The sequence below is a fragment of the Labeo rohita genome, chromosome 15, assembly GCF_022985175.1.
Source record: "Labeo rohita strain BAU-BD-2019 chromosome 15, IGBB_LRoh.1.0, whole genome shotgun sequence".
Lineage (NCBI taxonomy): Eukaryota > Metazoa > Chordata > Actinopteri > Cypriniformes > Cyprinidae > Labeo > Labeo rohita.
In genome coordinates, this window is record NC_066883.1 from 23,138,772 (window position 1) to 23,152,804 (window position 14,033).

Here is a 14,033-nt window from a genome sequence, read left to right on the forward strand (position 1 = left end):
AGGGTAAATTTAACTTATTTTGTCTTCTGGGAAACATGTAACTTTCTTCTGTAGTCTCTCAAGGGCAGTACTAAATGAAAAAAATATGATATTTAGGCAAAATAAGAAAAATGTACACATCTCCATTTTGTTCAAAAGTTTTCACCCCCAGCTCTTAATGCACTTTTTTTTCCTTCTGAAGCATTTCCCACTGAAGGAGTCTCTCAGTGTGGATTTCACTCGATATCCAGGGCGTTTAGACTCCTTGTGGGGAAAATCAAATGGTATGACATTTGTTTTAAGCCTACGTATATCCATCGTCACCTGTAGCTCTTTCAGCAGCTGTTGTCATCGCATCAGTATTTTATTTTCAGAGTTGTGTTGCGGTAAAAATAGCAACAGGTAGCACCAGTAGCTCATTGAGTGCAACCATTTTATATAACCGCCCCATAAAAATAACATAAATCATCCATGGGTTTTCTTCTACATATTTCAGCAAGAGATACCATTTATGTTACATTAAGCCATAAAAGTCTTAATACGTGTTCCCTTTAATAGATATTTAACCAAAAGACAAAAAATATAACTAAATGGTGTAAACCTTTGCTCACCTGAGAGGAATAAAGATGATGCCATTGATGATATTAAGCTGTTCCAGAACACTGGCCATGCTTGGTGCCGTAAACTACAGAGGCAAACAGAGAGAAACAAAATAAGTCATCAACACACATCCTGGCAAGTTAATGAAACAATAGTTTCAGCCGTATGAGGCCAGAATGGCTGAAGTGTGACTGACCTTGAGAGGCATTATACTGGCATTGGATCCGTTCTTGTAGATCTCATTCATGGTTCTCTGTAGAGCCACAGCCTGCTGCGTGAGGTACTTCAGGTACTCTGAACTCTCCTTCGTCTTCTCATGAGCTTCACCAACCTTAAACATAAGTACAATGAGTTTGCATGAACATTTATTACAATCCTATTCTATACATTAGTGTATTACAGCCTCATTATTAAAATCAGCCCTGTATTTATACAAGAAGCTTTTGGATTTTGAATATTTCACTGGCGAAATCCAGTAATTTTGTACGAGGGCAAAACATTCTCTAATGCAGGGTTCAAGTTGGTCGCATGAATTCGGCAAAGGTCCTATCTAGACTGGATAGCAGGTCCAACATACTGTGCATATATGGTTGTTTGTACCTGGTTCTTGTATATGGTATAACCTTCCTTCTCATGCTGCAGTGCAGAGCGGAACTCGGCCTTGCTTTCATATACTCTGGCCACCAGGTGATGACTGCAGAAGAACAGAGACGACGAATGTTACTACATATTTTGACTGCATCTGACACCAATGATTTGAACTAGTGTGTAGTCAGGCGTATGTACCTGAGAGCTACTTTCAAGGATCGTGGCCCATGGTATTTGGAATTGATGGCCAGGGCGTTCTCCAGGAAACGCAGGGACAGGTCATACTCCATCACACCATGAAGCACTAGACCAATATTGCTCTACGTCAGAAAGAAAGATCAGAGTGAGAGGTTGGCTTTGCTCCACAAGCACCAACTTTAGTGACTACAGGAAATCAATTTCCTCTCATCAGCCTTTCAGAGTTTACATCAATGTGATACTCAGTACACTCTGAAGGATGAGTATAGGTTCTGCATCAAAGCCTTACATCGAGCAGAGCCATTTCAGGATGGTCTTCCCCACCCACCACGAGCATGAGGTAGCGAGCACGGTACAGCAGCTTCAGGGCAGTGGACAGCTGGCCATTGGCGAAGCAGTACAGAGCTAAGTGCATCTGTGGAGAACAAAGAAATCATTTATAGATCACAGAAACTATTTTAAGGTTCATTTGTTATTTTCATTTGTTGTTAAATATTTGTCTTAAGTAGCATGGGTACATTTGTAGCAATAGCCAAAAATACATTGTATGAGTGAAAATTATTGATTTTTCTTTTATGCCAAAAATCATTAGAATATTAAGTAAAGATTATGTTCTATGAAGATATTTTATACATTTCCTACCATATTTTAAAACTTACTTTTTGTTTAGTAATATGCATTGCTAAGAACTTCATTTGCACAACTTTAAATGTGATTTTCTCTTTTTTTTTTTTTTTTTTTTTTTGCACCCTCAGATTTCAGATTTTCAAATAGTTGTATCTCAGCCAAAATATTGTCCTATCCTAACAAGCCATGTATCAATGGACAGCTTATTGATTCAGGTTTTCAGATTTTGTATAAATCTCAATTTCAAAAAACGTAACCCTATGACTGGTTTTGTGGTCCAAGGTCACATTTGTACATTTTCTGAGCAGGCAGCAGTTATAAAATGTACAGGACATGATAGAGATACTTACATATTCTTGAATAGTGTTGGGGTGTTCAATACCCAGCACTCTCTCACTCATCAGGACAGCCTTCTGCTGATTACTCAGAGCCTTGAAAAGAAGTAAAAAATCTTGATGAAATAAATGGAAAAAAGTATGAAAAATATAAAGTGAGAAGAGAAAAAAAAAAAAAGTAGTTGACATGTATGCTGGATACGTGTTGGCTGATTTCCCCATGCACTCATTTCAAAATTTGTTTAAAAGTTTTGTGGTTTAAATTTTTTAAAGAGGTTTTAATGTTTTAGAAAATGACTCAAGGCTGCATATATTTAAAAATCTTTTATAACATTATAATTGTCTATCCTGTCACTTTTGATCAATTGAGCTGATGTGTGTTCATGCTGAATGAAAATGTATTGATTCTTAAAAACCACTTGCTGGCACCAGCAGAAGAGTGCATTTGTCTACAAAACTAATTAAAGGAAATTAAAGGGACAGTTCATCCAAAATTGAAAATCACTCCATGATTTACTCACCCTCAACCATCCAAGGAATATATGACTTTATACTTTCAGATGAATACAGCTGGGGTTATATTAAAAAAAAAAAAAAGATCAGGCTCTTCCAAGCTTTATAATGGCAGTGAATGGGTGTTGTTATTCAACAGTCCAATAAAAGTCTAATAAACTGCGTCCACAAATCATAAAAAGCTCCACATGGGAAGTTAACAAAGGCTTTGTAAGAAAAATATCCATATATAAAACTGTCGTATGCGAGTACATGAGAGAGTGGCATTCCAGCAGATGACGTAGGCAAATGCAGAAGAGACGGTCAAAACAAAACACTGGTCATGAATTAGAAGTATAAAACGAGGAACTGTAAAGAAAAATGTCAGAGGATTTAAATATAAGCCAAAAGGAGACCAATTTAACTTTGCTGTAAACAAAACTGAGTTCTCGAGAGATTAGCATATTCTCACTGTAGCTTACACTACGTCCTATATCATCTGTTGCAACACCAATTTCTAATAAACATGCATTTGACAGTTAGCAAAAGCTAGAGATTACGGTTTATAAAGTTGTAAATATAGATATTTTTCATACACAAATGCATCGATTCGCTTCAGAAGGTTTTATTAACCCCTGGAGCCATGTGGAGCACTTTATATGATGGATGGATGCACTTTATTGGACTTCAAAGTCTCAACAGCCATTCAGTGCCATTATAAAACCTGGAAGAGTCAGGACATTTTTTAATAGAAATCCAACTGTATTATCTGAAAGAAGAAAGTTGTATACATGATGGCTTGAGGGGAGTAAATTATGGGGTAATGTTCATTTTTGGGTGAACTATCCCTTTAACTAAAGGTTTTCACCTAAGAAGAGCCGATGCCAACCCTCCGATGACCTCAGACGATGACAACCCAGAAACAATATATAGCACTACCGAATTTAGTTTTTGATTGCAACATATAATTCATTACTGTTAATAGTGTTTATTGTCTGTTTGATTACGTCATTAACTGATTTTTACCGTACATCTCTACCATAACATAATTTATGAGGGGAAAAAAAAAATTCATAAGGATATTTTAATAATAAATTTGAATAAATCAAGTATGCATTTACTAAAATTAGACATGCTAAAACAGAATTTGATAACAATAAAACATGATAAGAAAACATTTCATAGCGACCTAAACGTAATTTTTGTTCAGCTTTTAATAAATTGATGTGAAATTGCATACGTTTCGTGATTTTAATTAATTCATGCTTTTTGATTAATAAAATTTAATTTAACCATTAAAAAGGAGTCGAGAAAAATAAAACAGAAAAAAAAAGGAATCAGAAAAATTTAAACAGAAAAAACGGAAATCGGAAAAAAATAAAATGGAATTTGGGAAAAAATAAAACAGATTTCATAGGGCCCTACACATGTATGTTAACTTGACAGTCACCACTAGTAAGCTACTACTAAATATATTGTAGAAACTAACTTTTTTTTGCAAAGCTGCTTTGCAATGATTTGTATTGTGAAAAGCGCGATACAAATAAACTTGAATTGAACTGAATTGCATTTTTTTTTTTAAATTAGAAACCAATTCAGTCATTTGTATCCAAACAGTTGACTGTTGTACCTCAGGATGATCACCCATGATGTAGTTGAGTCGGGCCAGAAGGCGCAGACAGGCACAGATCTCCACGTGCATGGCTCCATACACATTATTGAAGAGGTTCAAGGCCTCATTGATGAGCTCACAGCCCTCCTTTAGAAAGCCTACAAACAGAAGACCCATCAATCAGCCTTACAAAACTATCAAATGTGTAAGTTCGTTGATGAAGATTGATGAAGATACCTTGCTGAACCTTGGCCTGCCCGCTTTGGAAGAAATGGAAGGCATCAGAGGCTTTGGGGTTGACGTGCTTCACAACAGGGAAGATGTTCAGGATGTCCTCTTCGGTGAAGGCCGGCTTGTGGCGGCTATCAAAGTTGTACTCCTTTATCAAGATCTGCAGGGGAAGCACAAAGGAAAGCCTCGTCACTACAGGCCTGACTGAACACCTCAGTGACAAGGAGCGAGATCGATAAGAGCACTACCTGAATGCCTGTCTTGATTGATATCTCCCTCAACAGGGTGATCTTCTGCAAGCCATACTTCTCCACTGCTTGGTCCACACTTTCACTGTGAAATGTGAAAGCACAACACCATTAGTCCACAGGTTAATGGAATGCTTGGTGTTTGTATAGAACTAGTTCTCACCACTGTAGATTGAAGTGATAGTAGCTCTGGGCCTCAGAGGTGATGTTCTTCCACAGCTCACTTGGTGTCAAACTGGCCCATGCTGTGTTGTCTCCACCACCAGGGACCCGGTTACGTCTCTTACGGTTCTTTCTGCGGGACACCAGCTCATCCGCAGGGAGATGAGCCACGGCGTCTGGGAAAGAGCTCAAGAGGCAGTTCAGGAAGTGGCTCACTGCAGCGGATAAAGCTGAGAGCTCCACACCCTGCAAATCACAAACACAACATTTAACAAAGGCAAATGCCTCTATTAAAACAAACAGCTACTGAAAAGTACAAGTTCAAAGGTATTGCCAATGTTTCCTTTTTGGAAATGTATAATGGCAAAACAATCATGTGAATAATACCATGGTACATAGATACAGTAATCATTCATTTCCATTGTAAGGCACAATAAGTTTGGGGTCAGTAAGGAAAAAAAAAAAAAAATCAGCAAGGATACATTAAATTCAAAGGAGACAGTAAATACATTTATTATATATATATATATATATATATATAAAAAAAATCAAATGAATGCTGTTCTTTTGAACTTCCTATTCATTAAAGGATCTTGAAAATACGGTTTCAAGGCTTCTGCAAAATAATATTAATAATAATAATATTAATATTTTGTAATCATCATTATTTTTTTGATTGTAATAGTTAATAATAAAAAATACAACTTATAATATTAACAACAACAGCAATAATAAGAATAATAATAATAACAATTTTATTATTAGTATTATTGGCTTAATAATAATAATAATAATAACAATAACAATAACAACAACAACAACAACAACTTTATTATTTATAATTACATTTATTTACTATTAGTATTATTATAATTGGCTGCTATTAAAATTAAAAAAGGAAAATATGTAAATATATATTTTAAATATATTAAATTATTTATTTTTTACTTTTTTACATTTGTAATAGTAATAAACTAAAAAATATTACTATAAACTTAAAACAAAATTACTTATTAACAATAACAGCAATAATAATAACAACAACAACAACAACATTATTATTTATAATAACATTCAATTAATTTCATTTATTTATTTATTATAATTATTGTTGTTGTTGTTGTCATTATTATTATTATTATTATTATTATTATTATTGGTTGATAATAAGAAGACTATTATTGGTTAATAATAAGGATCATGGAATACTGAAGACTGGAGTAATTGCTGCTAAAAACTCAACTTTAAATAATAATAATTAATTATAATCATTAATATCACCTTTAAATAATAGTAACAATATTTAAAAGTAAATAAATATAATAATAATAATAGTTAATTGTAATAATAGTGCACTATATTACGGTTTTTACTGCATTTTTAATTAAATAAATACAGTATTGGTGAACATAAGCAGCTTCTTTCAAAAACAACAACAACAAAATTTTACTGACCCTAAACTTTTGATCGGTAGTGTGTATGTAACATTGTATTCCTGTCAATGTACCACAGTAGTAACTTACCTGAAGATATGTTTTGAAGATATGTTTTGCACATCTGGTGATCAGCTCACTGATTCCTATTCTCTGCATGTACAAACAAAACAGATTATATGCATAGTCTTTATAATAGTCTTTGGAATATTAGAAATAAATCAAAAAATATTTTATGATCCTTTACTTACATAGATGTGTTCAAGTTGTGCTTTTGCAGGCATGTTGTCCACAAACTCCAGCACAGTACCAAGATAACGTACATTAATGCCACGCTGATGAAGGGCTTCTGTCATCGTTGCTCCATCCATAGGCAAAGAGCTGTGATCTAAACAGTCTTTTACCTGTGAATATTATTCATTGAGAAGTGGGTTCTTTTATCATATCGCTCTAGCTGCCGTTGTATAATAGCAATAGTGCATCGTAAACGACATGGATTATTACATTTTCTCAAGCTTAATAAATCTATTTGAGAAGGCAGTTATTGCTTAGTGACTCACAAAAGAGGGGATCTGGCAGGACACTAAGAAGACTGCAGCGTCTTTGAGAAGCTGCTTCTGTTTCTGGATGTCGTCGGTGCTGTCATCTGGGAAGCGTACGCCTGTAAGAGACGGATGAGCTCATGTGACCAACACTGCCTATATTGTGAAAAAGACAAATCACAATCCACATACATCATTTATACCATACCTGGAGAGAAGATATCCGGGTTGAAGCGAATGTCGAAAGACGTGTTGCTGATGGAGCCCACGGCTTTACAGGCGTTGAGGACCACCTCTCGACTTTTGGGGTCTGTGAAAATGTTCAACAAAATGTTATAATGACAGATCACAAGGCAGTGCTAAATAACCACCCCCATAAAAAGCAGAATAAATAATTAAGAAACGTGTTAAAACCGGGGTTTTCAAACTGGGACTAGGGAAAATTTGAGAGAAACAAATCTTTAACAACTTTACACAATGTATCTTAGACACAGCAACCTGTAAATATTATCGATTATAATATAATAAATGTAATGTAAAAAAAAATGTATCAAATATAATTAGATATAATATGTTAATATATAAAAATAAACTTGTAGTCATTTATTACTGTTTATATTATTTATATAATTATTTACTATTTTCATATATTTTACTTTTTAATATTTGTAATAGTTTAATAAAAAAATAGAATTAATAAAAAATATATTATGACTAATGTTTTTATAATTACATTTATAAATATATTTTAAATATATATATATATATATATATATATATATATATATATATATTTTTTTTTTTTTTTTTTTTTTTAAATGTTTGTTATAGTTGTTTGTAATTTCTGTAATAATAAAAAATATATATCAACAACAGCAATACAAAAAAAAAAATCTATATATAAAAATAAATTTGTACTCCATTTCTACTGAGTGAGTTTAAATTATAAAAAACAACAAAAATAATTAATTTCGTATTTTAAAACCCTTCACAATAAAAAGTTTGAAAACCCCTTTGTTTATTTATTAGCTTAATTTATGGCATTATTATAGGAGCACCATCACCACAAGTTAACCCTATGCACAATCAATTAGATTAATTTCTTAAAAGAAAAAAAAAAAAACCTGTTTTTCTAAATCACACCACAAAGACAAATTAAAGGGGGAGTGCTGTTGGGTGAAAACGTGGGGGTTAAACAACTGAAGTCCCCACACAGTGAAGCCAGATTATTACAAAGCCAATCAAGGAGATCCACGTCTCCTTCAATGAGCCTCAGAGAGAACAGGAGCAAACAGCACAGAGGAGAGATGCACTGAAACAACACAGATAGCAAACGAAAAAGACAACAGCAGGACATCTAATGAGTTGATGACAGAACTCAGATGGAGCTGAGATGAGAAAAAAAGTGAAAAAAAAAGTAAGTGTGCATGTCTCTGCCAGCTCTTGCTCTTGTTCCCTCTCAGGCTCTTTTCGGTCGCTCAAAGGACGTACCAATACCGGATCCATCTTCTGCTGCTAAGGACTCAGCCAGCTCTTTAGCTTGGGCAAGTCCTGGAATATTTTCATCAGCTTCCTTACCCTCCAAGGGACTATCACACCCTCCATTCTGCTTCTCTGCAGCTGAAGGCTCATGAGTACCATTGGTGTTTGCCGTAGGAACCTCTGATTTCGGATCTGCCGGGGCTTCCTGCTTTTCGGGAGCAGAGTTTTCAGATGCAGTCGTTGTCTCAGTGTCATCAGGGGTCAGAGTGGATTCGGAGGAAGTTGGGGAGGTTGGCGTGCCGTCGGAAACCTTCTCGGATGCTTCGAGAGCCGGAGGTTTGCTTTCAGACTCGGCATCTGCAGTGCTCGTGTCATGCAGGGCTGCGTTCTTGTCTTTGTTTGCTTTCTGCTGCATTAGCTGGAGTGCTGCCATCTTCATGAAGAGGAGATATCTGAGGCACAAGAGGAGGACATGTTTAGACCAGTCGACAGGATATTCATGAAAATTAGCAGTTGATTACCAGCTAATTTATTTAAAGTAAGTAATAGTTACTACTATGAGTAATTAGTAGTGGTAGCAGTAGTTTTTATTAGTAGTAACTATTATAAAAAATGAAAATAAAATATGTAAGTTATTTATTTTAAATACATATTTAATTGTTTCTTATTTACATTTACAAATGTATATATTACCTTTTAATTTTGTAAGTTACAAACATTTTTTAATAATATTAACAATATTATCAATAATTAATTACATTAACATTAATATTAACAATAATTAAAATTAATACTAACAGCATTAACAATTACAACAAATAGTAGTACTAGTAGTTTATTTTCATATTATTTCCATATACGTATATATTGCCTTTTAATTTTTTGTAATAGATAACAATATTATTAATAATTAAATATTACATTAACGTTAATATTATATTAGCAATAATTAAAATGAATACTAAGAGCATTAACAACTACAACAAATAGTAGTACTAGTAGAAATAGTAATCGTACTTAATATCAATTAAGTAAAATATGTAAATATTATTTTGAATATGTATTTACAGAGAAGTAATAGTTACTACTAACAATTAGTAGTGGTAGTAGTAGTAGTAGTATTTTTATTAGCAGTAACTATTACAAAAATGAAAATAAATATATATTTTAAATTCAAATTTACTTGTTTATTTACATTTACATATTATTTACATCTACGTGTATAAATGTTATTTTATTTTTGTAAGTTACAAATAGTAAATAATATTAGTAATATTAACAATAATAAATTACAATAATATAATTACATACAATATAATAATTTTTTATTTGTTTATATTTTTAAATGCATTTTGTAAGATACTAATAATAAAATTTATAAAAACATTAACGACCTAAAGTGTTTTAAACTGTCTATTTAATAGGTTTATTATTATTTGTTAGTACAAAGCAAAAATATGTAATTATTTATTTTAAATAAATATTACATACATTTCTATATATAAATCGTTTTTTAATTTTTGTAATAGTTACTAAAAACAAATTATTTTAACAATAATTCAAATGAATACTAATAGCATTAACAATAAGTAGTAGAAATTGTAATAAATAATAGTAATAAAATATGCAAACATTAATTTGAATATGTAATTTACATATTTTGTTTTAATTTAAGTAATAGTTAATACTAACTAAAATTAGTAGTAGCAGCAGCATTTTTATTAGTAGTAACTATTACAAAAATATATAAATATTTTTATTTAGAAATGTTTTTACATTACAAATAGCAAATAATATTAGTAATATTAATAATAGTAATAATAATAATAATATGTTGTAATTTTATTTTAAATAATAGTCTGAATAAATATTATGCATATTCAAAAATTATTTAAATGTATATTACTTTCTAATTGTAACAAATTATTAACAAATATATTAACAATACTTAAGAGTAATACTTTTAGTTAGTAGCAGTAGTAGTAGTAAAAACAGTAGTTAGTACAAAACTAAAATATGCAAATATTATTTTGAAGAAGTAATTTATATATATTTTACTAATAAAAAATACAAATAATATTAACAATAACTATGAAAATAAAATGAATCATGCTTATTATTATTACTATTGTTTTTAACATCATTATAAAGATATACATCTCTAAATCAACAACAACCTTGAAGCACAAAAAATTTGTACAGTAAAAAGACCTTGACTAGTGTAAACACAATCCCCTCCTTCGTATTCAACGCCCTAAAATGCTGGTTTGTTTCTTTTACAAAGCTATCATATGGCTCTAGAAGACTTTGAATATAACGCTCCAGTCATAGAAACTATTTTTACAGTGTCTTTTTAGAACTTGAAATCCACCACTGGCATACAATTCACATTTTCATTAGACAACAAATGGGAATGTAACTTCACTCTGATTTAAATCAGCATGTTTATAAAGCAGAAGGAACAAACCTGTGCTCTACAAAGGCCTCGATGAGCTCCTGTCGCAAACACGCCAGGCGATGGCGATGCTGGCGGGGGTAACCCAGCTTCTGGCTCTCAGGGGCAATCTCTTCGCCCTCCACCGGCAGAAAGTTGAGGTCAGGAGGGAAGGTACGCAAAAGGTCGAGGATGTAATGGCGGCCATCGTTGCCAATGATACCCTTACACTCCACAGAGGAGCAAAGCTCTACAGCGTTGTCTTTCTCATTGAGCACAGCGTGACGCTGCACCTTCAGCGGGCGGCTGGTCTTCTCCAGAAGCTCCAGATACTTAGGGTGGGACACTACGGTCTTGCCGAAATCAATGGAACCGTAGATGACGCTCTGCTCCTGTTCACGCTCCAAGATGCCAGGAATGATGGACTGTGCAGTTACACGGTAACCTCTGTAGTCCACAACCACCGTGCCCAGGGTGTAGAGCCCCTCCACATCCACAGCACTGTACGCCCTCACCCCGTTCAGGTCGTTGGTGGGGGCAGCATGGGCGGCAGCGTCTCCGCCCAGCTCCCTATAGTGGTCACGTACATCAAAACCCAAGCTGAAGAAGATGTTGTTCCAGATGAACATCTGCATTCGTGTCTCTTCTCCAGGGTTGATGGCCATTACATTACCATCGATCACAGCCATCGCGCCACGTGTTGCCGCAGCGGCAAAGTCGCTATGAACCTGTGAAAAATAAGTGCGTTTGTGAGCTTCAAAATGCTGATCAATTGAAAGTCGCAGAGACTTGAAACTTGGAGGGATGGTAGTACTCAAACCACCTACAATGTGACCAAGGCTCGCCCCAGTTGGCCTGACGGGGGAACTACAGCGATCAAAAGTACCAAATCACTCATAACTAAACTGTCAGCCCTAGGTTTTTCGCCAAAAACCATCAGAACCAAAACACCTTAAAAAGATTCTCTGGAGAGTGAATATCAATAATTATCAAAAAAGTAGTTGAACTTTCAATTCACCGTCACAAAGGGGCGCCAAAACATTTGAAAGGTTAGAGCACCAAACTCAGAAAACTTGTGTAAGAGCTCAATCCTAGGTCACAAGAAAAAAAATCATGGAGCTTGGCCACTTGGTGGCGCTATAAGAAAGAAAAAAAAAACATAAAAATGGTTATAACTGCACACCTATTTGTCATATCAACATGAAAATCGATGTGCACGTCTTGGTCCCAAGTGCCACATGTGTCTACAAGGACATTTGCGTACCTCAAAAAACATGGCCCCCATTGGTTGACGAATTTTGAGCACCTGTTAGACAAGGTTAACGGAGACCGAAAGTTGGTCGGCCTATTCGACTCACAGCCAAGTATGTATAACTGCAGACTGGAGGTCTCCAAAAGGGGGCAGGAACTCCAAAAGTGGGCATAAACTCTAAGATGGGGCGGGGTCTCGTCACGCAAAGACTTTCACCATTGGCTCTGGCTTCAGCCAATTGTTACTGACTTACATTTCAAAATAAAATGTATAAATTAGACATTGTTTCTAGTCGTTCTAAAATAAAATAAAATATGCTACATAAATAAATATACTCAGTGAAAGCAGAAAAGCTCGTGGCCAGTGGTGTTCGGACTGCGACACAGCATTTTTCAAGGATGTAAACTATTGTACTTCGCATGGTTTCTCGCACATATGCACAATATTCATAACATACGAAAGAACACCTCATTCCTGACGACTTTGCCTCTAGAACCACTGCTGTCAATCAAATCTTTCATTAAATATTCAAGATTATTTAAAAAGACTACTTTTGTTAACTAGTCCTAGGTTTTTTGCCCAAAATAAAAGAAAGAATATGGCCACTAGGCGGTGATGTTGCATTTTAGAACGTAAACTTTTTTCGCACATACACACGATAATCGTATCATACAAAGGAACTACTCATTCCGGATTTGCCTCTAGAACCACTGCTGTCAATCAAATCTTTCATTAAATATTCAAGATTATTTAAGAAAGGCTACTTTAGTTTTTTCACTCAACCTCAACACAACCACTGCAATATAATTCTCTGGACCTTCTAGATCCATAATTAATCAAAAACTATTGAACTTTATACTTTGGTAAGCTATCATAAGGTCATTTTTAAGGGGCGTGGCCAATTATACCCAAAAGCCTATAAATCCTAAACGAAAACTCAAAATCTCATGAAACTGGTTGAGCATATGCAATAGATGATTCTAAACAAGCATGCAACATTTAATGGAAATTTGACCATAGGTGGCACCATAACCGTCACAAATGTTAAAAATCCTAATATTTCAATGGTATATTACCTGTAATTGCCAAAAATGCTTTTTAAAATCATTGCTTTGGGTGTCAATGTCTTTTCCTTATGTGCTTAAATGCCTTAAAGCGCTTGAACCACGTAAAAGCTGCTTGCAGCTACATTTTTGAAGCTAGTATTGGTATGTTCACCTTGAATATGGCTCGTTCTCTCAGCAGGCGCTCAGGAAGGTTCTTACGAGAAAGTTCTCTGGTTGTCTGGAGCTCCTCGTTCCAGTCTCTAGTCTATCACAGAAAAAAAAAAACTTTAATAACACTATTTGAAAAAACAAAATCCACTGACAACCGAAGGATGGTTTTATGACATACTTGGCCAGGTATGTGCTCCTCGTAACCCAGACGGGAGGTGTAGGCATCCTCTGCTCTCACACAGTCCATGGCATGATCAATCTGTGGTGCAGTCCAGCTGTACACTTGGAAGGGAGTGGCTATTCTCTCAAACGGATGTCTTTGAACCCTGATGCAAGATCCACAATCAGTATCAATAAAATAAAATCACAAGATAACAGATACATTTTTTAGTATTGAAGTTAAAGGGATAATTCATCCAAAAATGAAAATTCTGTCATGAATTACTCCTACGACCTTCGTTCAACTTCAAAACACAACTTAAGATATTTTTGATGAAATCCGAGATCTTTCTGACCCTGCATAGACAGCAAAGCAACTGACATGTTCAAGGCCCAAAAAGGTAGTGCACTGTGATACTCCCGAGAATATGCATCAAAGACT

At 34.4% G+C, this 14,033-nt stretch overlaps 1 protein-coding gene across 3 annotated transcripts in view; it reads right to left on the bottom strand.

Moving 5' to 3' along the window:
* The window catches only part of cluha (clustered mitochondria (cluA/CLU1) homolog a), a 28,507-nt gene that overhangs the window by 3,487 nt on the left and 10,987 nt on the right, over window positions 1-14,033 (bottom strand). For 2 of the 3 annotated variants that reach the window (XM_051128581.1, XM_051128584.1), the window contains exons 8-25: window positions 13,611-13,758; window positions 13,434-13,526; window positions 10,997-11,691; window positions 8,539-8,981; window positions 7,256-7,357; window positions 7,066-7,166; window positions 6,757-6,909; window positions 6,596-6,658; window positions 5,074-5,318; window positions 4,911-4,995; window positions 4,669-4,822; window positions 4,450-4,589; window positions 2,343-2,423; window positions 1,655-1,780; window positions 1,366-1,487; window positions 1,180-1,273; window positions 776-910; window positions 591-664 (exon numbers count right to left, since the gene is read on the bottom strand). In XM_051128581.1, the coding sequence (XP_050984538.1) occupies window positions 591-664; window positions 776-910; window positions 1,180-1,273; window positions 1,366-1,487; window positions 1,655-1,780; window positions 2,343-2,423; window positions 4,450-4,589; window positions 4,669-4,822; window positions 4,911-4,995; window positions 5,074-5,318; window positions 6,596-6,658; window positions 6,757-6,909; window positions 7,066-7,166; window positions 7,256-7,357; window positions 8,539-8,981; window positions 10,997-11,691; window positions 13,434-13,526; window positions 13,611-13,758 (3,054 nt within the window). The remainder of the gene's footprint in view (window positions 1-590; window positions 665-775; window positions 911-1,179; window positions 1,274-1,365; window positions 1,488-1,654; window positions 1,781-2,342; window positions 2,424-4,449; window positions 4,590-4,668; window positions 4,823-4,910; window positions 4,996-5,073; window positions 5,319-6,595; window positions 6,659-6,756; window positions 6,910-7,065; window positions 7,167-7,255; window positions 7,358-8,538; window positions 8,982-10,996; window positions 11,692-13,433; window positions 13,527-13,610; window positions 13,759-14,033) is intronic. The other variant, XM_051128582.1, reaches the window with a different exon arrangement.